The sequence below is a fragment of the Struthio camelus genome, unplaced genomic scaffold, assembly GCF_040807025.1.
Source record: "Struthio camelus isolate bStrCam1 unplaced genomic scaffold, bStrCam1.hap1 HAP1_SCAFFOLD_113, whole genome shotgun sequence".
Lineage (NCBI taxonomy): Eukaryota > Metazoa > Chordata > Aves > Struthioniformes > Struthionidae > Struthio > Struthio camelus.
Window position 1 is genome coordinate 108,191 of NW_027182728.1, and position 24,456 is coordinate 132,646.

A 24,456-nucleotide genomic window follows, 5' to 3' on the forward strand; every position below is an offset into this window, starting at 1 on the left:
CCCCTCCCCTCCCTGCGCAGCCCTATACGAGCCCCTGGAGACTCCCCTCCCCTCCCTGCACAGCCCTATACGAGCCCCTGGAGACTCCCCTCCCCTCCCCGCACAGCCCTATACGAGCCCCTGGAGACTCCCCTCCCCTCCCTGCGCAGCCCTATACGAGCCCCTGGAGACTCCCCTCCCCTCCCTGCGCAGCCCTATACGAGCCCCTGGAGACTCCCCTCCCCTCCTCTCCCCGCACAGCCCTATACGAGCCCCTGGAGACTCCCCTCCCCTCCTCTCCCCGCACAGCCCTATACGAGCCCCTGGAGACTCCCCTCCCCTCCCCTCCCCGCGCAGCCCTATACGAGCCCCTGGAGACTCCCCCTCCCCTCCCCTCCCTGCACAGCCCTATACGAGCCCCTGGAGACCCCCCCCCCCCCCCCCCGGGGCCCAGGCGTTCGGCGATTGAAGCGGGTGGCTGCGACCTGGTTCGGTGCTTTATTACAGCATCTCAAGGCCACGGTGGGGGCTGCCCCGGGCCTACACCCCCACCCTCGAGGCCTCCGGCCTCTGGCCCCGCCCCCTGGAGAGCCCCCCCCCCCCCCACCGTGGGGCACCCCACGGCCATGGGGCCATAAAGTGCTTCATTAACGAGTTTCTCGTTACAAAATAATTAAAGCAAAATATACAGAGAGCCGGGCGCCACTGTGGGCCCTGCCCCACGGCACAGGGGACCCGTGGTGGGACCTGCCCCATGGCCGCGGTGGGGAGAGCCCATGATGGGACCTGCCCCACACGCGGGCCCCACGGTGGGACCTGCCCCACAGGCGGTTGGGGGGGGCGGTCCCGCGTTCAGCAACAATGGGGCGGGGCAGGAGCAAAGCCAGGGCGGGGCTTCAGCCTGTCAGTCAAACGCCGTCGCCGTGGAAACGGCTCTTCCTCTCCCAAGAGCAGCCCGATGGGTGGGGCCGGGGCGTGGCCCGGGGAGGAGGCGTGGCTCCCGGCGGGGGCGTGGCCATCACCAGTTCATGACGCAGTTGCGGTTGAGCGTCATGAAATAAACCTGGCTGCTGCCGCCCGAGCGCACCGAGGCGAAGAAGACCTGTGGGGACAGAGGAGGACATGGGGCAGCCATGGAAGGGCCATGCCACAGGGTGGGCAGGGACATGGGCGACACGTGGGCCGCGTGATGGGGACACGTGGGGATGTGGGCGAGCAGGGACACGGGAACATGGGATTCACAGGACAGTGCGGATACAAGGTCAGCAGGAACATGGGGTTGGGGGGGGGGGGGCATCCCTGCTGTCCCCATGTCCCAGTCTCATGTCCCTGCTGGTCCGAATCCCTGAGCTGTCCCTATGTCCCTGTCCCCACATCCCAGCTGCAACCAACCTCGTGTGCGTGTCCCTATTCCCACACCCCATGTCCCTGCTGTCCCCAGGCATGTGTCGCACGTCCTCCTGGGTCCCCACTAGTTCCCCGCGAGCCGCCCCCCCCCCCCCCCAACCTTGTCGTTGCGCTCGCAGAGGAACTTGAGCCGCTGTGCCCGCTTGTGCATGAAGACGCCATCGAGGTGGCCCGTCTCCACCGAGCGGATCTCAATGGCCTTCTCGCCCCAGCCCATGATCTGGTTGGAGCAGATGTATGCTGCACAGATGAGGGGGCCGTCAGTGGGGGGGGGGGCCCAGATATCCGGCCCCCCCCCTTGCAGGTGCCCCCTGCCCTCCTCACCCACGGAGGTGGGGGTCTCGCCCCACTGCAGCACCACGTCCTTGGTGATGCGCCCGTAGGTGTTGACGTAGACGCCCTCGTCCTCATAGCACAGCAGCATCTCCAGCCCCGCCGTCTCTGGCAGGAAGATGATGGCGTGCGGCGTCACCTGGCTCTGGATCTGCAGGGAGGTGGGGGACAGCATGGGTTGCCCCATGTCCCTCCTGCATTCCCCCCCCCCCCCCCCCCCGGTGGTCTCACCTCACTCTGGATCTGCACGGGCAGCCCTGTGCGGCCCCCCCCCCCCCCACCGGTGTCCCTTAGGTGCCTGTGTCCCCCCAGTGTGGGATACCACCAGGTTCTGGATCTGTGGGGACATCCCAGGTGGCTTCATGTGCCTGGTGTCCCTCCCCCTGTGGTGTCACCTCACTCCAGATCTGCAGGGCCACCCACCGTGGGGCAGCGCCACTTCCCATGTCCCCCTACCATGTGTAATGTCACCTGGCTCTGGGGGAGATGGAATGGGATGGTGGGTGATGGAATGTCCCCATGTCCCCCTCCACAGGTGTCCCCCGCCCATATGCATGTCTCTGCTCACGTGCACAGGCACGTAGACATCATAGGTGTTGCCTGAGTCGACATCGATGGCGTGGAAGCCGGCGCCAGAGCCGTAAATCACCTTGAGCCGCTGCCCCTCTTCCACCGTCAACTCCACCAGCAGCGGCCGGTGGGGCAGGTCCCCGAAGGACTGTGGGGGTCGGGGGGGGTGCTGGTGACCCACAGCAGCTCCATGCATGCCATCCCAGCCCCACCGATCTCCCAGACCCACACCAGGACCACCAAAGACCCATGGTAACCCCACCCCCCAAAGGGCAGAGTGGGGAATGCCAGGGCCCTCCAGCCCCATGGCAGGGATGCCGCAGCCCTGCCCCACAGCATCTGCCCCATGCATCCCCCTGGACACCTTGAAGGCCATGAACTTGTGGTAGGGCTTGGGGGCCCAGGCGTAGACCTCCACAGAGCTGCGCAGGGCGATCACCAGGAACTTGATCCGCTCATACTTCACTGTGGGAGGGGGAACGGGGGAACGTCAGCCCCTGCGCCATGGGGCAGCCCTGCAGCCCCCCCCCCCCCCGGCACCCTGGGGTGGCCCCTTACCCACGCGGTAGTGCACACAGCCCTCCATGTCGCCCACCGTGGTCCAGCCCTGCTTCTTCTCCACCTCGGGGTCATTGCGCAGGATCTTGTTGCGCAGCCACGACAGGTAGTAGACGCGCAGCTTGTTGCGCTTCCCTGTGCGACAATGGCATCAGTGGGGCCCCGCCGGGCCAGCGTGGGGTGGGGGAGGATGATGTGAGGAGGGGGTTGCCCAGACACGCTGGGGCAGGGGGGGTGGGCCGGGGAGCCAGAGGCTCCGTGGGGGGCTGTGTAGGGCCCTGTGGGGCAGCTGTGGGGGCTACATGAGGGACTGTGGGGTGGTTATGGCGCTGTGCAGAGCCTTGTGGGGCGGCCAAAAGGCTGTGTAGGGCCCTGTGGGGCGGCCATAGGGCATTTCAGGGCCATGTGGGGCAGTGCAGTGCAGGGGTGGGGCTGTGCAGGGCAGTGTGGGGCGGCAGTGGGGCAGCTGTGGGGCCATGCAGGGCAGTATGGGGCAGCGGTGGGGCTGTGCAGGGCCATGTGGGGCAGCAGTGGGGCCACAAGGCCATGTGGGGTGGCTGTGGGGCAGCCAAGGGGCCATGCAGGGCTGTGTGGGGTGGCTTTGGGGCTGTGCAGGGCCATGTGGGGTGGCAGGCGCGGGGCGGGCTCACCAGAGATGGTGGTGAGCAGGTTGAGGCCCTCGAGCACATCCATCTGCTGGAAGCGGCGGCGCGCGATGAGCCCGTAGACCTTGCCCTGCCCCGAGCGGTCCAGCAGCAGCAGCCCCGTCTCTGTCCCCACCAGCAGGTTCACGCCTGCACGCACACACAGAACACATGCGTGACGCTTGTATGGCGGGGCGGGGGTGGGCAGGGGACACGAATGCGACGGTGCGGGGACATGCATGGGCGGAGGGGGCACGTGCAGGTGCGAACAGGAGGGTGCAGGGCCATGCGTGTGCATACGTGATGGGGCGTGACTGTGGGGACACGTAACGTGTGTGCAGAGGGCACAGGGCATGCACAATTCTGGGGACATGTGACCACAAGGGCAGGGGGACATATGTGCATGTGTGAGCATGGGGGCACATGGGCATGGGTGGGGAGCTCTCCGGTGGCTCATAGGCACGTTGGGACATGCAACATACGTGCGGGGGGGGGGGGCACAGGATGCACAAGTGTGGGGATGTGTGACCACAAGGGCGGGGGGGGGGGGCACACGTATGTATGGGACAGGGCACGTGTGAGCGTGGGGATACGCGGGCCCAGGTCACGGAGTGCTCAGCAGCGTGGGGACACAGCACACACGTGCGTGCTGGGACACATGCGAACACGCGTGAGCAGCGAGGCAGCGCACCCCAGAGGGCGGCGCAGAGGATCTCCGAGTTGAAGCGCTTCTTGTACTTGCGGATCTCGGGGGCGTCGCTGTGGGGCCGCGGGTTGGCCGGGTTCACGTTCACCACCGAGCCCTTGCGGCCCTCGAGGCGCAGCGCCGCCAGCCGGCCCGCCTCGCCTGCCAGCGCTGCCAACACGCCAGGCACACGCGTGGGCGCCCGGCCCGCTGCGCACATGCCCAGCACTGGCGGGGGTGCCCGCTCCGCCTCGCCCACCCCACCGCCAACATGCCAAGCACCCGCTCCGTCTCACTCATCCCGCTGGGGAGACGCCACGCACACGCGTAGCCACCACTCTGCCTCGCTCACCCCACTACCGGCACGCCAGGCGCATGTGGGGGCACCTGCTCTGCCCTGCCGCGCACACGGCAAGCATATGTGTGGATGCCCGCCCCACCTCACCCACCGCACCATAGACACACCAAGCACACGCGTGGGCTCCTGCCCCGCCACCCTCCGCTCCGCCAGCTCGTGTGCTGTGGGCATGGGTCACGCGACGGGACCACGCCCTGAGGCCACGCTGTGAGGACAGGCCGTGGGGACTCACCGGCGATGGGCACGGTGTCCCCGGAGGCGGCCCCCTGGTACAGCCCCAGGTCCACGAACACAGAGAAGGACGTCTTGCCGGGTGCCTTCACCAGTCCCCGTGACTGGTACTGGGGGGTGACACATCACGCACATACCCCGTCGTGCACATGCCCCATCACGGACCCCCCACCCGCCACAGATGAGGTCTGCTTGCTGCCGTCCCCATGTCCCTGTGCTCCCATCAGGGGACTGGCTCCTTGTCGAGTCCCTGTGCCCCCCCCAACCGTGTCCCGCCATGTCCTGTGCTCACGTCAGGGGGCTCCTTGCCGGGCGCGGGGGGCTCATGGCTGGGCTGCACCACGTCAGGCAGGTTGGTGTAACCGTTGGCGTCAGCAGGCAGCCGGCCCCGCTCCTCCTCCGGCGCCTGGGGATGGTGGGGACGTGGTGTCAGGGTATCCCCGCATCCCCTCCGTGTCCCCCCCGTGATGCCCCGCCGTACCCGTCCCCGTGCCCGTCCGGCGGGCAGGGTGCCCTCGCCGCCGTAGGAGCTCTCGGAGCCGCTGCCGCCCGCCGACTCGTCCACCTCGTGCACCACCATGGTGGTGATGCTGTCCGTGTCCCCGTCACGTGGCCTGTGGGGACACGGCGGGGGGCCGTCAGGGCCCCAGTCCCCTTCTCCTGTCCCCCCGGCTCTATCCTGAACTACATGTCCCCATCCCTGACCCTGTCCCCATCCCCGATCCCAAAGCCCTGTCCCTGTCCCATCCCCAAACATGCGTCTGTGTCAATGCCCCCATCTCTGACCCCGTCTTCAAATCCCCATCCCCATCTGTGTCCATGTCCCTAAGCCCTAGCCCCGAGGTGTCCCCATCCCTGTCCCCATGCAATGTAAGGCTCCCTTACCCCTTGTCCCCACCCTCATGTCCTCAACCACGGGGATGTCCCCATCCCCATGACCTTGTCCCCAACCCGAACTACGCATTCCTGACCATGTCCCCACCAAATCTGTGTCCCCATGCCCATCCGTCCCCAATGACATGTCCCTGTTCCCCTATCCTCATCTCCAAATCCGTGTCCCTGAAGCATCCCCCTCCCCACATCCATGTCCCCCTCCTCACCCGTCTCCAACATGTCCCCATCCCTGTCCCCATCCCCAAATCTGTGTCCCTAACAACGCGTCCCCATCCCACCTGCTGCCCTCGGCAGAGCTGCCGGCCCCAGCGTCACCCTCGTCCTCGCTGCTGTCCCCATCGCCGTCCTCACTGGACGACGAGTAGTCCATGGCCTTGGTGAGGGGCCGCGGTGCCTCCTCGGGGCGCTCCCGCACCAGCACCAGGTTCTGGGGGTGCCGCCGTCAGGCCACCCGGATGCCTGGGCCCCTCTCGGGGGACGGATGCCCAGGTCCCCCCATCCCGCCCCGCGGGGCCAGATGCCTGGGTCCTCGCGGTCGTGGTAGGGGGTGAAATAGGCAGCCTGGACACCTGGGCTCCCTGCTGGAGGTGCCTGGCCGTGTGTGTCCCCCACCCCGCCCTGGACACCTGGGCCCCACTCACCGGGGGCCGGCGGCGGTCGTCACCCCGGGGGGGGCCGGCGGGGGGCAGCAGGGGGGAGCCATCGCGCCGCGCCACACCTGAGCAGGGCCCAGTGAGGGTAGAGCCCCTGGCTCCCACTGTCCCCTGCCTGTGTCCCCCCAGATGTCCCCATGTCCCTCCCAGGCCCGTCCAGGTCCCCATCTGTCCAGTCCCACAACCTCCCAGGTGTCCCCATGTCCGTCAGGTCCCTCCCCGTGTCCCACCTCCCTCCACGGGTCCCCATGTCTCCCCAGGTCCCTCCCCATGTCCCCCAAGTTCCTCCCCAGGTCCCACGTTCCTCCATAGATTCCCAAGTCCCGTGCCATGTCCCCGCTCTCCCTGCGTCCCATATCCCTCCATGGGTCCCTGTGTCCCCCTCCACCTCCGTGTCATGTGTCCCCACGTCCCTATGACCCTCCTCGTGTCCCTCCATGTCCCATGTCCTTCCATGGATCCCCAGGGCCCCCCCACAGTCCCGCTGTCCCTTCCTGTGCCCCCCCATGTCTCTCATTACCCTGTTTTCCCTCCTATGTCCCTGTCTGGTCCCCATCTCTCCCATGTCCAGTATCCCTCCTCGTGTCCCCGTGTCCATGTGTCCCCCTTAGCCTCGTGCCCCCCCACGCCACCCCTGGAGACAAGCAGAATGAGGGGATGGGAGACAATAACCCATGTCCCCTCTCACGGCATCCGTGTCCTCTCGCACCCCTGGTCCCCCTCATGTCACCCGTGTCCCCTGGCACCCCCCTGCGTGCCCCGTCCCACCTCCGAGCCGGTTGCGCTCCAGGGACCCGGCCTGGGGGCGGCTGTCGGCCCCCGGCTCCCACGTGGGGTCGCTGCGCCGCAGGTCGGGGTTGCTGCAGGCCGAGAGCAGGTGCCGCGGGTGGGTGGCCGGGTGGTGGTGATGGGGGGCACGTGTCCCCCCCCCCCATCATGGGCGTGTCCCCAAACCCCACGTGGGGACCCCGGCATCCAGGCAGGCCTCACCTGGCGCGGACAGCGTGGGTGGGCCGGGTGGCAGCGGCGGTGTTGAGGGCGGTGGCGATGGAGGCTGTGCGCTGCGGCACCTGCGGGAGGCCGAGAGGGAGCGAGGGTGCCGGGAGCGGCCGGGACCCAGGTGTCCGGGTGCACACTCACCTTGGGGGGCGCCTCGGGTGGGCGCCGCAGCCAGGGCCCCTCGGGGGCCTCCGAGGTGGGGTCCGAATTCTGGCGCAGGACGGGCCGGGGGGGTGCGGGGGGGACTGCGGCGGCGGCGGCAGCTGCCAGGGCCCGGCCTGGCTGCTCCTGCAACGACTGCGAGCGCGGCACCGCCGCTGCTGCCGCCTTCAGCGGCACCCGGTGCGCCACGTGGCTCTGGGGGGGGAATGAGGGTGAGGGGTGGAGGCAGTGAGGCCCAGGCCCCAGTAATGCCCCGACCGTGCCCAGCCCTGGCTCTGCCCACCTTGTGCGGCCCCTCCTGGGGCTCCACGGGGCGCTGCATGGGGGGAGTCTGCGCCGTGGGGGCTGCGGGCTCCGTCGCTGCAGCCGTCGCCTTGGCTGGAGCCGCCGGAGAGCTCGGCCGGGGCAGCCGCGGGCGCTCCTCCGCCTGCGGGGGGGCCCAGGTGTCCAGGAGGGGGGCCCACGGCCTCCGGGGTCTTATCGCTCCCGCCAATGGGGGGGCCCAGGAGTCTGGGTCCCTGTCACCCTCTTCCATGGGGGAGCCAGGAGTCCAAGGTCCTTGTCACCCCTGCTCAAAGGGGACCCAGGCATCCCAGCCCCCTCCTCTGGTGGCCCAGGTATCCGGGCTCACCTCGCGGGCCCAGGCCGGGGTCTCAGCGGCGACGCCCCTCCCGCGGGGACCCAGGCGTCCGGCATCGGGGGGGGGCTGGAGCTGCTGCTGCTGCAGGGACTTGAGGTAGGCATGCTCCTGCTGGAGCTGCCGCTGGAGCCGCTCCGACTGCCGCTGCTCCTCCAGCTGCTTCCGCTTGTACTCCTGCAGGGGGCCCAGGTATCCGGGGTGAGAGGGGCCAAGGCATCTGGGCCCCCCCCAACTCCATGACCTGAGACCCCCCGTGTGCTCCCAGGAGAACCCAGAGAAGACCGAGAAGGCTGGTGTCTCCCTGAAGCCCCTCCCCTTTCATGTGGGGGTGTGGCCAAGGGGTGGGTGGGGCCAGCCTCAGGGGCGTGGCCAAGGTGGGCGGGGCCGTGGGGGGCACATACCAGCAGCAGGGCCTGCTCCTGCAACAGCTGCTGCTGCAGGATCTCAAGCTGCCGCTGCTCCTCCTCCAGCTTGTGCCGGATGAACTCCTGCGAGGCGAAAGGGGTGAGCGGGGGCCCAGGTGTCCGGGACGGACCCAGGTGCAGCCCCCGCTAATCCCTCCCGGCTGGGGGGGCCCTGGCGTCCAGGCCTACCTGCTCGCGCTCGGCCTGGCGCCGCTCCTCCTCGCGCCGCAGGGCCTGCAGGTCCTCCCGGCGCCGCTGCTCCCGCTCCCGGCGTTGCTGCTGCATGGTGGGGGGACGCGGCGTCAGGGGAATCCAGGGGGTCGGGGGCCCCCCCCGAGGCCCAGGCATCGGGACCCACCTCCTCGAGGCGGCGCCGCTCATCCCGCTGCTGCTGGAGGCGGAGCTGACGCTGGAGCAGCAGGTGCTGGACCTGAGCGGGGCCAGGGGGCGGGGCCGGGGGTGGAGCCACCTCGGGGGGGCGGGACTTGTTCTCCTGCTGCAGCCGCAGGAACTCCCGCCGCAGCGTTGACTCCCCCGGCACGGCCAGCAGCGAGCTAGGGGGTGGGGCATTAGTGGGGCCACCCACTCTGGCAGGCCCCACCCCAAAGCCCCTTGCTCCACCCACCTCAGCCCTCAGGTCCTGCCCCCTCCCTGCCCTTGGCCCCACCCACGCCTCAGGCCCCACCCCCAGGCCCTTAGCCCCACCCACCCCAATCCCTCACCCCACCCCTTCCCAAGACAGTCCCTACCCCCTAGCTCCACCCACCTCTCAGGCCCCACCCCCAACCCCTTAGCCCCACCCCACCTCTCACACCTGTCTTGGCCCCATTGTTTAATGCAAAGTGATGACCAATCACTGCCTGGCACCCTGCCTGGAGGCCCTGCCCCCCACTTGGCCCCCACCCCTCAATGCCACAGCCCCGCCCACCCCCCACGAGGCTCCACCTCCCTTGGCCAAACCCCGCCTCTCAATGCCAGAGGCCCTCCACTCACCAGGCCCCACCCCCATCTTAGCCCCACCCCTTGGCCAGGCCCCGCCCCCACCTGGGCTCCCCTTCCTCCCCGCGGCCGTCGTCCTCCTCCTCGCTGCCGCTGTACTCGTACTCCGTCTCGTCTGGGGAGGGGGCCGCAGGGCTCAGGGGCGCCCCGTGACCCCCCTTCCTGCGTCCCATGCACGTCCTCGTGGGCGCCCCCCACCCACATCCCCACAGGCGCCCCCCACGCATGCCCCATGCCCCTCCATGCGCCCCCCCGTGCGCGTCCAGGTCGCCACGCATCCCCCACCTTTCTCACCGCGGTGCTTGCGCGAGCGATCGATGCGGTCGCGCAGCTGGAGGTGGACCTGCCGTCCCCCCTGCCGTGTCCCATGCGTGTCCCCGCGGGCACCCTGCACGCACGCACGACCCCGTGGGTGCCCCCCCCGTGTGCCCCCCCATGTCCCCCACCTTTCTCGCCGCGGCGCTTGCGCGAGCGGTCGATGTGGTCGCGCAGCTGGAGGCGGACCTGCCGCTCCGTGGGCTGCTCGCGGATGAAGGGCGCCTTGAGCAGCTGCTCGGTGCCGGGCCGGCTGGCGTACGCCTTGATCAGGCACGTCTCCACGAAGTCCACGAACTTCTTGGACCTGGGGGGGCCGCCTCAGCAGGGGCCCCCCAGCACCCCCCAGGATCCCCTTAGGCATCGGGGGTCCCTGCCCCCCGTTCCCTCTCCAGTGCCCAGGGGCCCCATGTCCATCTTCAGCACTCAGGGGCTCCCTCGTGACCCCATGTCCCCCCCAGCACCCAGGGGCCCCCAAGTCCCCCCCCAACACCTAGGGGCTGGCTCTCCATGTCCCTCCATATCCCCGAGCACGCAGTGGCCTCCCAAGTCCCCCCAGAGCACCCAGGGGACCCCATGTCCCCCCCAGCACCCAGGGGTCCCCCAAGTCCCCCCATTTCCCCCCCAGTGCCCAGGGACCCTCTGTGTCCCTCCTCAGCACCCAACCCCCTCATGAGGGGCCCCAGCCCCCTCATGTCCCCCACATCCCCCCCAGCACCCAGAGGCCCCCATGTCTGCCCGTGTCCCCCCCCCAGCACCCCCTTGCCCCCCACCTACCACTTCTTGGACTTGAGGCGCGGCGGGGGGTTGCGGGGGATGAGGAACAGGGCCCGCATGGGGTGCATGTCGCAGAGTGCTGGGGGGACGGGGCAGGGGGCAGTGGGCGGGGGGCCCCGGCATTCGGGAGCCCGCTCCGCTCTGCCCCCTCGCCGCCCCCCGTGGACCCTGGCATCCGGGACCCCGTGCCACGCCCCCCCCACTGCCCCCCCAGGGACCCGGCGTCCGGGACTCCGCTCCACCCCTCGCCAGGGACCACGGCATCCGGGTGCTCCCACTCCCCTCTCCCCCACCCCAGAGGGGCCCAGGCATCCAGGGACCTGGCCCCCCCGACTCACGCGGCGCCCCCTCGGCCATCTCTATCGCCGTGATGCCCAAGGACCAGATGTCGCTCTGCAGGGAGAGGAGCCGCACATGAACCCAGGCGTCCGGGCCGCTCCCCTCGACCCCGCGGGGGGCCCAGGTGTCCAGGCACCCCCCCTCCACCCCCAGGGGGACCCAGGCGTCCGGCTGCCCCCCTTTCAGCGGGCCCAGGCATCCGGCTGCCCGCTGGCCTTGGGATCTTGCTGTGCGTGACCGCCGCGGGCTGCTTGGCTCCAAGCATCCGGGCACCCCCTGCCCCCCCGGCCCTGGGGGCCCGGGCGTCCAGGTACCCGGTAGTCGTAGGTGGCCTCAGGGTTCTCGTCGCAGGCGATCACCTCGGGCGCCATCCAGTACGGCGTGCCAATGAAGGTGTTGCGCCGACCCACGGTGCGGTCCAGCTGGGCGCTCACCCCGAAGTCCACTGCAGGGCGGGGGAGGGTGACACAGTGCACTGGGAGCACTGGGAGGGGGTGTGGCAGCCCTTGGGGCATTGAGGGGGGGTGCTGGGGGCACTGGGAAGGGATTGGAGAGCTGCTGGGGGAGCCACTGGGGGCACAGGAAGGAGACTGGAGAAGGTGTTGGGGGGCACTAGGAGGAGAATGGGGGCACTGGGTGTCCAAGAGGATGTTTAGAGCCCACTGGGAGGGACTGGGAGCACTGGGGGGGGGGGGTGTCAGGGCTTCCCAGGGTCCAAACTGGAAGGCTGTGTTAGCAGCACTGGGAGCCCTATCCAGGAGAGCATACTGGGAGTGCTAGAAACTCAAACTGGGAGCCCATGCTGGTAGTCCATACTGGGAACACTGGGAGCTGCAATGGGAGCATTAGGGGCCTACCCTGGGAGCCCATACTAGGGGCACTAGGAGCCCAAATTGGGAGTGCTGGAAACCCAAACTGGGATCACCAGGAGCCTGCGCTGGAAGCCATACTGGGATCACTGGGAGCCCGTACTGGTAGCTCGCACAGGAAGTGCTGGCTGGCCATACTTGGAGCGCTGGGAGCACTGGGAGACCATACTGGGAGCACCTACCCAGCTTGACTTCGGCGTTCTCAGTGAGCAGCACGTTCTGGCCCTTGATGTCACGGTGAATCACCTTGTGCGCGTGGAGGTGGGCCAGGCCCTGCACACGCCACACACACGCGTGAGACGGATGCATGCCACACACATGGCACACGCCAGGCCCGGCACACGCCACGCACACGCGTGAGATGGGCACATATCATGCACACAGCACACACCAGGCCCTGCACACACCACGCACACGTGTAAGACGGGCGCATGCCATGCACATGGCACGCATCAGGTCCTGAATACACCACGCGCACGTGTGAGGCAGGCACACACCATACACACGGCACATACCAGGCCCTGCACACACCACACGCAAGTGCAAAGCGAGCACACGCACACGGCCCACACGCAGCATGTGCCAGGCCCTGCACACACCATATGTATGGGATGTGCAGGACGCGGCACACGCGTGACACTCACCCGCAGGATCTCGCGGCACACGTATGCGATGCAGTCCTCCTTCAGCGCGTTGCCCTTCGTGTTCTTCACCAGGTCCGTGACAGATCCGGCACCGCAGAACTCCATCACCAGCTGGGGGCGGGGGGTTAGCGCTGCCCCCCTGATCCACTCCTGGCCCCCTGGATCCTCCTCAGCTCCATGGATTGCCCTGATGCCCCTTCTCCTCCATGGATCCCTCCTTGATCCCTCTTGGATCCTCCCCAGACCCACAAATTCCTCCCAGGTCCCCCCTGGATCCCCCCTGGACCTCCAGATCCCCCCCAAAGCCCTAGACTGCCCCCAGATCCCCCCCAGACCCCCAAATCTGCCCTAATCCACCCTCAGCCCCCCCCACATCCTTCCCAGATCGCTCCGGGATCCCCTCTCGGATTCCCCCCCCGGATCCGGTGGGACTCACCCAGAGCTGGTCATCATTGCCGGGGGGGCTCTTCTTGACGAAGGCCCCGTAGTAGGTGGCGATGTTGCGGTGGTGCGAATACTTCTTCAGCATGTTGATCTCCTGCTTGATCTCCTCTTCCTCGTCCTAGCCGCAGGGGCAGAAAAGCACTAGGGTCACGTGTGTGTCCCCCACCCCACATCACACATGTCCCTCCAGCATCACGTGTGTCCCCCCCACCCCGCTCACCTCTGTCACATCCATGACCTTGATGGCAGCCAGCTGCCCCGTCTTCACGTGCCGGCCCTGGGGGACGCGGAGGGGGCGTGAGGAGGGGACCCCGGCGTCCAGGTGCCGCACAGCGTCCCCCCCTCCTGCCCTTAGGACTGGAGCAGGGGCCCAGGCGACCGGGCTGTCCTACTTGGACCATCCCAGCATGTTGCGTGTGCGGGGGGGAGCACGCGCAGGCGTGACACGCGTCCGCAATGCCTCACCTTATAGACCTGCCCATATGTCCCGTTGCCGACGACTTCCACCAGCTCAAAGATGCCGGCAGGATCCTGGAGGGGGACATGAGGGTGACGGAGGGGATCTGGGGGGAGCCCGAGCATCCAGCCCCCCCCCCGCTCCAGCAAGTATAAATAACCCACCGAAACGCGGTCAGCACGTCCTGCTGTCCCAGGCGCCCGCTGGGAGCTGCCAAGCGGGTTACAGCGCCCCGGCGCATCAAGGACGGCTGGGAAGCAGGGCAGGGCGCAGGGGAGCGCCCGCCCGTGCCCCCATGAGACCAAACCCGCCCTTTTCAGCCCCAAAATGCCTGCCTGCCTGCCTGCGCCTAGGCCCTGGACATGGAGTCAGGTGCCGCCGCGGGGGTAAATCCTGCAAATTCGGGATCACGAGGCGCCGCTTCATGGGTAATCGCCTTGCCTGCTAATCTCCTCCTGTAAGGCTTTCTTCCCTTCCCCCTCCCCCCCCCCGCCAACACGTGGTTTTTGGGCCCAAACGTAGCAAGTTTGGGCAAATCGGCTGCTCAGGGCGCCTTTTGGCGCCCTGCACAGGGGAACGGCGCCACGGCCGCTCTGATTTCTGCTGACGGAAGCGGGGCTCGGCACAGCCCCAGCCCGATGGGACGGGATGCCGTGGCAGCTCCTGTCGAAATTATAAATAATAAACGAGCGTCGCAGAAATGAGGGAGCCCCAGAGCTGAGTGGGAGCGGGGTGATCCTTGGTGGGGAGCGGGACCTCCCCAGCACGTGACCCATTTCTAGCCTGGGTCAAGGGTAGAGCCCCCCCTTCACCCTGGGGGCCCCCTCGGGCAAAGCCCCCCCCTTATCCCAGCTCGGGGGGAGGCTGGTGCTTTCCCAGGGGGGCTCCCCCTGCCCCCCGGTGGGTTGGGGGGTGCTGCGGGGGGGGGTAGCCCCCAGGTCCCAGCCATGGGGGTGGTTGAGGAGGCCCTGCAAGGTGGGAGCATGGTGGGGGGCTCTGGGGGGCCTGAGGAGGAATGAAGCCTCTAACCAGCCCAAGAGGACTACTGGGGGGCACTGGGGGATACTGGGGGGGGCTGTCTCCAGAGGGCAGCAAGTCTTTCTAATTAACCAGTAAAAGGCTAAGGGGCACTGGGGGTACTGGGGGCACTGGGGGAGGCCGGGGGGCTCTCCAGAGGGCAGCAGGTCTTTCTGGCTCGCCAGTGAGAGGCCGGCGGGTACTGGGGGGCACTGGGGGATACTGGGGGCACTGGGGGAGGCCGGGGGGCTCTCCAGAGGGCAGCAGGTCTTTCTGGCTCGCCAGTGAGAGGCCGGCAGGTACTGGGGGGCACTGGGGGATACTGGGGGCACTGGGGGAGGCCGGGGAGCTCTCCAGAGGGCAGCAGGTCTTTCTGGCTCGCCAGTGAGAGGCCGGCGGGTACTGGGGGGCACTGGGGGATACTGGGGAGTGCTGGGAGAGGCCGGGGGGCTCTCCAGAGGGCAGCAGGTCTTTCTGGCTCGCCAGTGAGAGGCCGGCGGGTACTGGGGGGCACTGGGGGATACTGGGGGAGGCCGGGGGGCTCTCCAGAGGGCAGCAGGTCTTTCTGGCTCGCCAGTGAGAGGCCGGCGGGAACTGGGGGGCACTGGGGGATACTGGGGGCACTGGGGGAGGCCGGGGGGCTCTCCAGAGGGCAGCAGGTCTTTCTGGCTCGCCAGTGAGAGGCCGGCGGGAACTGGGGGGCACTGGGGGATACTGGGGGCACTGGGGGAGGCCGGGGGGCTCTCCAGAGGGCAGCAGGTCTTTCTGGCTCGCCAGTGAGAGGCCGGCGGGAACTGGGGGGCACTGGGGGATACTGGGGGCACTGGGGGAGGCCGGGGAGTCTCCCAGGGTGAAAGCCCACCAACCCCGGTAAGGGGGGGGGCCCTGTGGTGACCTTTGCCCCCCCGTTCCCGCGCCCCCACGCCCTTTGACCCCGGCCGCCCTCCCACCCGCCGCCCTTTGACCCCGCTCACCCGGAGGGAGGAAAGGTCGATGTCGTCGAGGCTGCGGGCGGGGGCGGGGTCCGCCATGGCGGCGGGGGCAGGAGGGAGGAAAGGGGAAGAAGGGGCGGGGGGGAGAGCCGGGGCGGGGGGTCAGCGGGGCCCCATGGGGACGGGACGGGACGGGACGGGACCGGGCGGCCCCGCTCCGGCCGCGGCTCCGCCACCGACTGACAGCGCCCGCGCCGCCACCCAGCGCACTGCGCAGGCGCGCGGGGGGAGGCGGCGCAGCGCGCAGGCGCGCCGGAGGGGCGGGGCGGTGCCGCGCAGGCGCGTTGCGAAGTGGGGGGGAGGCGCGCGCCTGCCCGAGGCGCGAGGGCGCGGCCGGTCCCGCCCTTTCCACCCTCCTCCGCCGCGTGTGGAGACGGTGACATCACGGGGGAGCGGCTGAGAGGATGGGGGAGGGGCGGGGAAGGGACCCCGGCGTCCGGGACAGGGGACCCCGAGGTCCGGGGGTCGGTGGTGAGGGGCCCCCCCGTTCCTGAGGGGAAAAGGGGCAGGAAAGGGACCCCGGCGTCCGGGACAGGGGACCCCGAGGTCCGGGGGGTCAGTGGTGAGGGGCCCCCCCGTTCCTGAGGGGAAAAGGGGCAGGAAAGGGACCCCGAGGTCCGGGGGTCGGTGGTGAGGGGCCCCCCCGTTCCTGAGGGGAAAAGGGGCGGGAAAGGGACCCCGGTGTCCGGGACAGGGGACCCCAAGGTCCGGGGAGTCGGTGGTGAGGGGCCCCCCCGTTCCTGAGGGGAAAAGGGGCAGGAAAGGGACCCCGGTGTCCGGGACAGGGGACCCCAAGGTCCGGGGAGTCGGTGGTGAGGGGCCCCCCCCGTTCCTGAGGGGAAAAGGGGCAGGAAAGGGACCCCGGCGTCCGGGACAGGGGACCCCAAGGTCCGGGGAGTCGGTGGTGAGGGGCCCCCCCGTTCCTGAGGGGAAAAGGGGCAGGAAAGGGACCCCGGCGTCCGGGACAGGGGACCCCAAGGTCCGGGGAGTCGGTGGTGAGGGGCCCCCCCGTTCCTGAGGGGAAAAGGGGCAGGAAAGGGACCCCGGCGTCCGGGACAAGATGGTGAAGGAGAACCCCCAAGTCTGGGAGGGCAGGGGGGCTCTGAGGGCCTGGGGGGTGGTGAAGGGGAACCCCCGTACCTGAGAGGGGAGGGCAGGGGGACCCAGGTATCTGGGGGGTGAAGGGGCACCCCAATTCCTGAAGAGGGGAAAGGCTTAGGGGGGACCCAGGTTGGGGAGAGGGAAGGGGCACCCCCATATTAGGGAGGAAAAAGGGGACAGAGGGCATCTGTGGGAGAGAACTAAGACACTGAAGGGGAACCCCAATATCTGGTGGGAAGGAAGCAGCACAAGGACCAAGGTGGCCGGAGTGCGACAGGGGACCCCATCAAGGGGAGGAAAGGGCAGGGAGGCCCCAAAACTTAGAGGACACTGGTGACCAAAGGGAAGGGGTGCCGCTTAGGGGACCCAGGAGCCCGGGACGGGGTCCCGGCGTGGCGCACAGAGCAGAGGCAGGGTGCGTGGGTGTCGTTTATTGCCCTGCTCAGCAGCACCACCGTCAAGCTGGGGCTATTTATTGCCCCCCCGCTTCCCGCCCTTCTCCCACACTGGACCGTTAACTGTCCCCTCAGGCCGGGGGGCCCCCGTCGCCCCCAGGCAGGTCGGGGCCGGCCAGGACGCGGCGCTCGACCCCCCGCTCCGTCACTGCCGCCAGCCGGATCACGCCACCGCTCGAGCCGTCCCGTGCCATGGCCAGTGCCAGCGCTGCAGCAAGAAGATGGTGGGTAAGGCTTGGACTCTGCCTTAAGGTCGCTGCCCTGCTCCCCTACAACCTGCCCGGACTCCTGGGTCGCTGCCCTGCTTCCCTCCCTTCCATAAACCTGCCTGCTGCTTCCTACATCCCCCCACAGCTTCCCCGGATGCCTGGGTCCCCTTGTCCCCATTCCCCCGCTGCCCATCCTGTCACCCACCCGCTGGACGCCTGGGGCCCCATGTCTTCGTCCTCCCCATCCATCCCATTCCCCCCTCCTGGGTCCCCCCCACCCATCCATCCTGGACGCCTGGGCCCCCACCGCGGGCAGCAAAGTCCTCGCACTCGGCCTGGCTCATGCCGGGACGGAAGGAGGCGTCGACGAAGCCGTAGACGTAGGAGCTGCCGGAGCCACCCACGGAGAAGGGCTGGCGGACGAGGAGCCCCCCCATGGGCACTGCGTACACCTGGGGAGCACACGGGGGTCAGGGAGGGTGGGGGGGGGCACCACGGGCACCTGAGGTGCACACGGGGGTCAGGGAGGCTGTGGGGGGGCACCACGGGTAGCTGGGGGGGCACACAGGGGTCGAGGGGGCTGTGGGGGGCACTGCAGGCACCTGGGGGGTGCACGGAGGTCAGGGGGGCTGTGGGGGGACACCACGGGCAGCTGGGGGGGGACACTGGGGGCAGGGAGCCATAGGGGGGCACTGCAGGCACCTTGGGGGGAGCATGGGGGTCAGGGGGCTGTGGGGGGGGCACTGCAGGCACCTGGGGGTCACATGGGGGTCAGGGGGGCCATGGGGGGGCACCACAGGCACCTGGGGAGGGACACTGGGGGCAGGGGGACCATGGCGGGGCATTGTGGGTACCTAGGAGGGGCAAAGGGGGCACCTGGGGGGTGATGGGGGGCAGGGGGACCAGGGGGCGATATGGGGGCATGCAGAGGGCTCAGGGGGGCGATGTGGGGGGTGGAGGGGCCAGGAAGACAGTGTGGGGGCACCTGGGGGTCAGGGGAGCTGTGTGGGGGGCAGGGAAACACCACACATGCATGGGTGCAGGGGTGGGGGGGAATATGGGGGGCTAGAGGCATCGTGGGGGGCAGCAGGGTCTCAGTGGGCTGGGAGGTGCCTGTGGGGCAAGGGACACGTGGGGGGGGGAGGGGACGCCTGCCTGTGGTGACCCCGATCCCAGCAGGCCCCGGGGACGCCGCGAGGGATGGAGGGCTGGTGCGGGGCAGCCACCGTGACTGTGGGGCGCGGGGGGGCCGTGGGGCTGCGGCCGTGGGGCTCACCTGCCCGCCGCGGCGGCGGTCCCAGCCGGCGACGATGATGCCGGCGGTGAGCTCCTCGCGGTAGCGGTAGCAGGTCTGCTGGAAGAGGCTGGCGGCCGTGTGCACCAGGGGCGGCTCGTCCAGCTCGATGCTGGGGGGCACCGGGGGTCAGACCCGCAGCGGGGACCCCCCGCGCCCCACGGCATCGCCCCGCCCCACGGCGTCGCCCCCACACCTGTGGAAGGCCAGCTGGTAGGCCACGGCATCGGCCACGGCCTGGGTGTCGGCGGCGGAGCCCGAGCGGCAGCAGAAGATGCGGTCGTGGATCGGCGTCAGCTTGTCCGTCACCCGGTTGGCGATGTAGGACCTGCAGCCCCAGCGGCGCCACGGTGACACCGCCGTGGCGACCACCCCAGCAACGGTGAGGACCCTGGAGACAGCTGCCCCCCCCCGTGACAGCTCCAAGGCTGGGGACACCTAGCGATGACCCTGCTGTCGGGGTTCCCCTGGTGACTATCCCGGGCAACCTGGAGCACCAGCAGCGCCCCGGTGACCGGGGGGCCCCAGCAGCGCCCGGCCGCCCGGAGCCCCCAGCAGCGCCCGGAGCCGCGCTCACCCCGTGGTGGTCCGCGAGTCGGCCCCGATGACGACGCCTCCGTCGAACTCCACGGCCATGATGGTGGTCTGCGGGGCGGCAGGGTCAGGCCCCGCCGCGGGGCTGCCCCCAGCCCCGCTGCCCCAGCCCGCCGCGCCCCATGGCGCCCCATGGCGCCCCCTCCTGCCCCGCAGCCCCTCCGGCCCCGCTCACGCCGGTGCTGACGGCCTCCGCGGTCCAGTCCCGGTGCAGAGCCGCGGGCCCCGGCCCGGCCCAGGGCCCCATCGCGCCCGCCTGCACCGTCACCGCCGCCATCTTCCCGTCGCGCTTGGCGACGCGGCCGTGCCACGCGCTTTCGCGACATCCCGGCCGGCCCCGCTGGGCGCCCTCTCCGCGCGCTGCTTTACGGCAGAGTGGCACCGCGCTTTCGCGACGTCGCTGCCGGCCGCTCTTGGCCGCAGTGTGGCAGCCGGCCAAGCCCCTCTTCAAGAGTTTCTGACGTCATCACTGCAGCGTGTGACCTCCCGTGAAAAGCTCGGGAGCAGTACCTAGTGTTGCACACCAGGGCGGGTGCTATGGCGTCACCATAATCCATCACAATGATGTCATGAGGTTTAGGAAGCAGCAGCAGTACTGCGTATGACATCGCTGCAGCATGTGACATCATCGCATCACCCTGGTGACTCCCAGCCCCAACCCTGCGCTCCCAAATCACCTCTGTTGTGCAGTGTGACATCACCCAACATGGACAGCGCAGCAACTGTGATGTCATCACCACCAGTGACATAACCCCAGCACCAGGGCAGGCCCCGCCTCCATGGCTCCTCCCACACAAAGGGGTGGAGACACAGCTGTCAATCAAGTGCTTTATTGCCCCAGCTCCTGCCTGGGTTGTTGGGGGGGGGGGGGGGGTCTCAATTATGGGGGGGGTCCCGGACACCTGGGTTCCTGGGGACCGGGGGAACACCCGGACACCTGGGTCCCTGGGGGGAGGGTCCCCCGGACGCCTGGGTTCCTTGGTCCGGACGAGGGTGGCTCAGGTCGGGGGGGGCCGCAGGCAAGGGGGCTGCGACCCCCCCCACCCCCCAGCTCTGGGGCCTCACGGTGGCTCTGGAGGGGGGAAGGGGCAGAGATGAGTGGGGTTTCCCCAGGGGCCCAGGCGTCCAGGTGCGTCCCCCTGTGGGGATCTAGTCATCTGGGAGCCCCCCCCACCTGCCGGGGCCCAGGCATCCAGCACTCACAGGGGGCGTGGGGCGGCGGAAGACGGTGGTGAGGGCGGCGGGGCGCCGCGTGGGGCGCAAGGCTGGGGGCGCCCGCAGCTCGGCCAGCAGCTGCTGCCCCCAGGGCGATGGGCGGCACATGTGGAAACAGGGGGGGTCCGGGGGGGCGTCAGGGGCTGCCAGTGCCCCATGACCCCCCCGAACCCCAAAGCCCCATGGAACTCCCCCACCCCCCAACAGCCTCCTAGGCCCCTCCAGGCCCCCACTAACCACCTCTGATCCCCAATAACCACCCAGGACCCTCCCAGGCACCCCAAGACCCCCTCTAGACCCCCAATGCCCCCTAGGACCCTCCCAGGCACCCCAAGACCCCCTCTAGACCCCCCAGTGCCCCCTAGGACTCCCCCGAGCACCCTCTCTAGCCTCCAATGCCCCCTAGGCCCCCCCCCCGGGCACCCCAAGACTCCTCTAGCCCCTCAATGCTTCCCTAGGACCCTCTCCAGCCCCCCCAACCCTCCTGAGCACCCCAATATACCCCAGGGGACTCTGGCTCCCCCTGAGCCCCCTAAGATTGCGTAGACCCCCCATGAGCACCCTTACATCCCCCAAGGACCCCAAGTCCCCCTCAGGAACCCCTAGGAGCCCCCCTGATCCCCCCAGACCCCCAATCTCCCCCCCATGGTTCTCACCCTCCGGGGCTGTGGGGCTGGTTGGGGGGGCCGGGCCACTTGGGAGAGGCTCAGAGGGGGCCAGGGGCTGCTGGGGGGGCTGGAAAAGATAGAGGGGGGTAAGGGGGGACCAGGACCCCCCCAGCCCCCCCGGGCCCCTCCCCCCCCGTTACCTGCCCCTTCTCCATCCCGGCGGGGAGGGGGCTGGAAGAGAGGAGAGACAGGCACATTTGGGGGAGGACCCAGGCATCCAGGTGACCCTGATCCCCCCCCCCCCCCCGCCCCTGCAGGATACCAGGCGTCCCGACGCACCCACTCCACTGCACACTCCCGCTGCCCCCCCCAACAGGGACCCAGGCATCCGGGTGCCCCTGCCCCCTCCCCTGGGGGACCCAGGTGTCCAGGTGCCCCCCCCAGGGCCTCACCGCGGGGGGGGCCTGGCTCCGCTGCCCCCCAACGCTGCCTGAGGCTGCCCAGCCCCCTCCGCCCGGCCGCGGGGTTAATCGTTAACCTGGGGGGGGCAAGGTCCAGGGGGAGGACCCAGGTGTCCAGGCACCCCCGCCCTGCCCCACCCGCACCCTAGGGACCCAGGCAGCCAGCAGGAACAAGTGGGCACCAAGCTGTTGGCTGGAACCACTTTAATTAGGGGCAGCTGGGGGGCAGCTGGGGGGCCGGGGCCAGTCAAGGGGGCAGTTGTGGAGCCAAGGGGGGCTGCGAGGGGCCAGGGCTGGTTGAGGGAGTGGTTGTGGGACTGGGGGGGGGCAGCTGGGGGGCTGGGGCTAGTCAAGGGGTCAGTTGTGGGGCTGAGGGGAGGTCAAGGGCTGGTTGAGGACCTGGGGGCCACCAAAGGGTGGTGGAGGGCCGGTCACAGGGTGGTCAAGGGGAGGCTGGGGGGGCACCCAGGGATGGTCAAGGGATGGTTGAAGGATGGTTGAGGACCCGGGATGGTCGAGGGGAGGTCAAGGGGTGCCAAGGGTCCAGGAACAGCTGAGGGATGGTCAAGAGGAGGCCAAAGGCCCAGGGATTGTCGAGGGATGATTGAGGGACAATCAAGGACCTGGGGACAGTTGAGGGGAGGTCAAGGGAGGCCGAGGGTCTGGGAATGGCCAAGGGATGGTCGAGGGACGGTCGAGGACCCGGGGACGGTGGAGGGTTGCCTGAGGGCGGTTGAGGTTCCAGGAACGGTTGAAGGATGGTGGAGGGGAGCCTGAGGGAGGTCAAGGGAGACCAAGGGTCCCAGAAAGGCCAAGGGACAGTTAAGGGGAGGCCCAGGGGCTGGTCAAGGAAGGTCAAGTGTCCAGGGACAGTAAAGGGACGGTCAAGGACCTGGGGAGGCCAGAAGAGGTCAAGAGCTGAGGGACAGCTGGAGGTCCAGAAATGGCTGAGGGATGGTTGAGGGTGGTCGGGGGTGTTTAAGGGTCCAGGAATGGCTGAGGGGAGGTTGAGGGTCAGCTGAGCGTGGCCGAGGGTGCAGGGATGGCTGAGGGGAGTCTGAGGGTGGTCGGGGGTGGTCGAGGGTGGCCAGGGTGGCTGAGGCACTCAGGGGCAGCAGAAGAAGACGACGTCGTTGAGGCCGGTGTCGTCGCGGGTGCGCTGGGGGGCCTCAACGCGGGTGCGGAGGCCGCAGATGCCGTGGGTGGGCGAGCAGGTGGCACTCCAGTTGCCCCAGGTGCCGTGGGGGCCGCCGGCGCCCGCCAGCACGGCCCCGTCGGAGCAGGCGAAGTCCAGGCTGTTGGCGGCTGTGTCGTCGCGCAGCCCCCGCGGCTCCTCCACCCGCAGCCGGAAGGAGATCAGGCGCTCTGCCCGCCCGCAGCCCCGCGACGCCAACCACTCGCCCCACCTGCAGGGTGCAGCAGGCCCCCATGGCCAACAGTGTCACCCCACAGGGCCACCCCATTGGCCCCCACTGTCACCCCATATGAGCACCCCGTGGCCACCAGTTTCACCCTATAGCCACCAACCTCTACTCCCTATGGGCACCCCACGACCACCGGTGTCACCCCGTAGGGAAACCCCACGGCCACCATCATCTACCCCCAGGGACATCCCATGGCCACCAATGTCACCCCACAGGGCCACCCCATGGCCATCAACCTCTGACTTTCTATGGACACCCCATGGCCCCCACCATCACCTCACAGGGCCACCCCGTGACCCCCACTGTCACCCCCCACGGGGACCCCGCATCCCTAGCACTCACAGCCCCTCGCTGGAGGTGACCGTCCCCTTCTCGTTGCAGAGCAGCCGGATCCCGTTCAGGGCCGTGTCATCCTGAAAGACGCCCTGGGGGGGCTCGACCTGGGGGCACCGGGGGGGGCTGTCACCTGTCCCCGCATCCCCCGATGTCCCCCACAACCCGCTGCCGTCCTCGTCCCACCTTCAGCTGGAAGCCAGTGGCATAGGAGCCCTTGGGGCAGAACTCAGGCTCGCCCCACTCGCCCCACGGCCCCCCATTGTCCACGGAGATCTGCCCCGGGTACCCTGTGATGGTGGCGTGGCCCTCCTGGTCCAGGGCCAGCAGCAGGGCCAGGGCCACCCACAGGGATGGGGACGGGGACAGGGATGGTGCCATGACTGGGGCTCTGCACGCCCCCACCGCCCTTTATAGACCTGCGCGGGGGCAAAGGCCCTGGGGGCACGTAGCTGCCATGGGGCCACCGGGGCGGCCCAGAGCAGGGCCCTGCTGCTGATGGGGTGGGGGGGGCTGTGGAGACCGGGAGAACTGGGAGGGACTGGGGGGGACCAAGGCGAATTGGGGGGAACTGGGATGGGAAGGGAGGTGATGGATTCTCCAGTGTCTCATAGAGGGTGGGGGGGGATTGTAGGGGGGTGACCTCTACTGCAATAGGTGGTATGGGGGGGGCCGGGGGAGGGACTGGAGTAACTAGGAGGGACTAGGGGACTGGGCTGGGGAGATGGCAGATTCTCCCATGTCTCGTATCGGGTTGCACCATGGCCACCTCGGTCCAGCCGGCCCCGGCAGGGGTAACGCCCTGGGGGGCAGCCCGGCCCCAGCCTTGGCCCCAGCCACATCCGCCCCCTTTCCCGCAGCTCCCATTGGCTCAGCCGCACCAGGGGCTGAGCTAGGCCCGGCTCCACATCCACTGGTGGCCACTGCCCTGTCCCTGTCCCTGTCCTTGTCCCTGTGCCCATCCCTGTCCCCTCTGGACGCAGAGACCCCCCTCGCAGGAAGAGATGCTTTAATGGCACCTGGCCCTGGCCCCGAACATGCTGGGGGCTGCGGGCAGAGTTAAGGATGAAGCGGGGCCAGACCTGGGGTCAGAGCTGTCCTCGGGGCTGGCAGTGACCCAGAGGGCAGCTCTGGGATTTGGGGTGGCTCCAGGAATCCATGGGGCAGCTCTGAGATGTGGGGCAACTGCGAGACGCTGGGGGGCAGCTCCAGGACATGGGGCAGCTCTGGGATGTGGGGCAGCTTCGGGATGTGGGTGGCTCCAGGACCCCCTGCAGCAGCTCCAGGATGTGGGGCGGCTCCAAGACGTGGGGCGGCTCCAGGACGTGGGGCAGCTCCGAGACATTGAGCAGCTCTGCGATGTGGGTCGGCTCCAGGTCGTGGGGCAGCTCT

The 24,456-nt window shown here is 69.2% G+C and overlaps 3 protein-coding genes across 7 annotated transcripts; all 3 read right to left on the reverse strand.

Moving 5' to 3' along the window:
- Positions 1–627: 627 nt before the first annotated feature.
- MINK1 (misshapen like kinase 1) lies at positions 628–15,576 on the reverse strand. 5 transcript variants are annotated; one of them, XR_011138540.1, is made up of 32 exons: positions 15,353–15,576; positions 13,370–13,435; positions 13,125–13,181; positions 12,897–13,022; positions 12,461–12,571; positions 11,999–12,089; positions 11,262–11,392; positions 10,947–11,001; positions 10,609–10,687; positions 9,963–10,138; positions 9,562–9,631; positions 8,876–9,071; positions 8,707–8,796; positions 8,515–8,601; positions 8,105–8,287; positions 7,757–7,900; positions 7,453–7,668; positions 7,303–7,382; positions 7,081–7,172; positions 6,301–6,377; positions 5,938–6,086; positions 5,247–5,379; positions 5,058–5,171; positions 4,767–4,875; positions 4,183–4,347; positions 3,498–3,641; positions 2,852–2,982; positions 2,654–2,754; positions 2,288–2,437; positions 1,711–1,870; positions 1,487–1,626; positions 628–1,081 (listed from the first exon to the last, which is right to left on the reverse strand). XR_011138540.1 is itself a non-coding variant. In XM_068929543.1 (32 exons), exons 1-32 carry the CDS (start codon positions 15,407–15,409, stop codon positions 998–1,000), a joined length of 3,762 nt encoding a protein of 1,253 aa, XP_068785644.1. In that variant the 5' UTR covers positions 15,410–15,576; the 3' UTR covers positions 628–997. The 5 variants fall into 5 exon arrangements, 4 of the variants coding, with proteins under 4 accessions (XP_068785644.1, XP_068785643.1, XP_068785645.1 ...); XM_068929543.1 differs by having other exon boundaries at positions 2,848–2,982; positions 5,058–5,170; positions 5,252–5,379; XM_068929542.1 differs by having other exon boundaries at positions 2,848–2,982.
- A 1,311-nt stretch (positions 15,577–16,887) lies between these two features.
- On the reverse strand, positions 16,888–19,332 carry PSMB6 (proteasome 20S subunit beta 6). Its single transcript, XM_068929521.1, has 6 exons — positions 19,199–19,332; positions 19,007–19,074; positions 18,626–18,757; positions 18,412–18,541; positions 17,443–17,587; positions 16,888–17,134 (listed from the first exon to the last, which is right to left on the reverse strand). Exons 1-6 carry the CDS (start codon positions 19,298–19,300, stop codon positions 16,998–17,000), a joined length of 714 nt encoding a protein of 237 aa, XP_068785622.1. The 5' UTR covers positions 19,301–19,332; the 3' UTR covers positions 16,888–16,997.
- A 3,000-nt stretch (positions 19,333–22,332) lies between these two features.
- On the reverse strand, positions 22,333–23,466 carry LOC104142526 (vitelline membrane outer layer protein 1-like). The gene is made up of 3 exons (XM_068929522.1): positions 23,251–23,466; positions 23,074–23,171; positions 22,333–22,713 (listed from the first exon to the last, which is right to left on the reverse strand). Exons 1-3 carry the CDS (start codon positions 23,443–23,445, stop codon positions 22,413–22,415), a joined length of 594 nt encoding a protein of 197 aa, XP_068785623.1. The 5' UTR covers positions 23,446–23,466; the 3' UTR covers positions 22,333–22,412.
- Between the last annotated feature and the right edge of the window lie 990 nt (positions 23,467–24,456).

Bases quoted from the DNA above. Each gene is read 5' to 3' on its own strand.
- MINK1 (XM_068929542.1), bottom strand. From the start codon at position 15,409: ATGGCGGACCCCGCCCCCGCCCGCAGCCTCGACGACATCGACCTTTCC. The intron at 1,627-1,710 runs GTGAGGAGGGCA...TCATCTGTGCAG, and splicing joins CGAGACCCCCACCTCCGTGG to CATACATCTGCTCCAACCAG. The intron at 1,082-1,486 runs GTTGGGGGGGGG...CTGTCCCCACAG, and splicing joins TCTGCGAGCGCAACGACAAG to GTCTTCTTCGCCTCGGTGCG.
- PSMB6 (XM_068929521.1), bottom strand. From the start codon at position 19,300: ATGGCGGCGGTGACGGTGCAGGCGGGCGCGATGGGGCCCTGGGCCGGG. The intron at 17,588-18,411 runs GTGAGCCCCACG...TGTGCTCCCCAG, and splicing joins ACCGCCGCCGCGGCGGGCAG to GTGTACGCAGTGCCCATGGG. The intron at 17,135-17,442 runs GTGGGGGCCCAG...TTCTTGCTGCAG, and splicing joins CGAGGACTTTGCTGCCCGCG to CGCTGGCACTGGCCATGGCA.
- LOC104142526 (XM_068929522.1), bottom strand. From the start codon at position 23,445: ATGGCACCATCCCTGTCCCCGTCCCCATCCCTGTGGGTGGCCCTGGCC. The intron at 23,172-23,250 runs GTGGGACGAGGA...CGGTGCCCCCAG, and splicing joins CCACTGGCTTCCAGCTGAAG to GTCGAGCCCCCCCAGGGCGT. The intron at 22,714-23,073 runs GTGAGTGCTAGG...TGCACCCTGCAG, and splicing joins GTCACCTCCAGCGAGGGGCT to GTGGGGCGAGTGGTTGGCGT.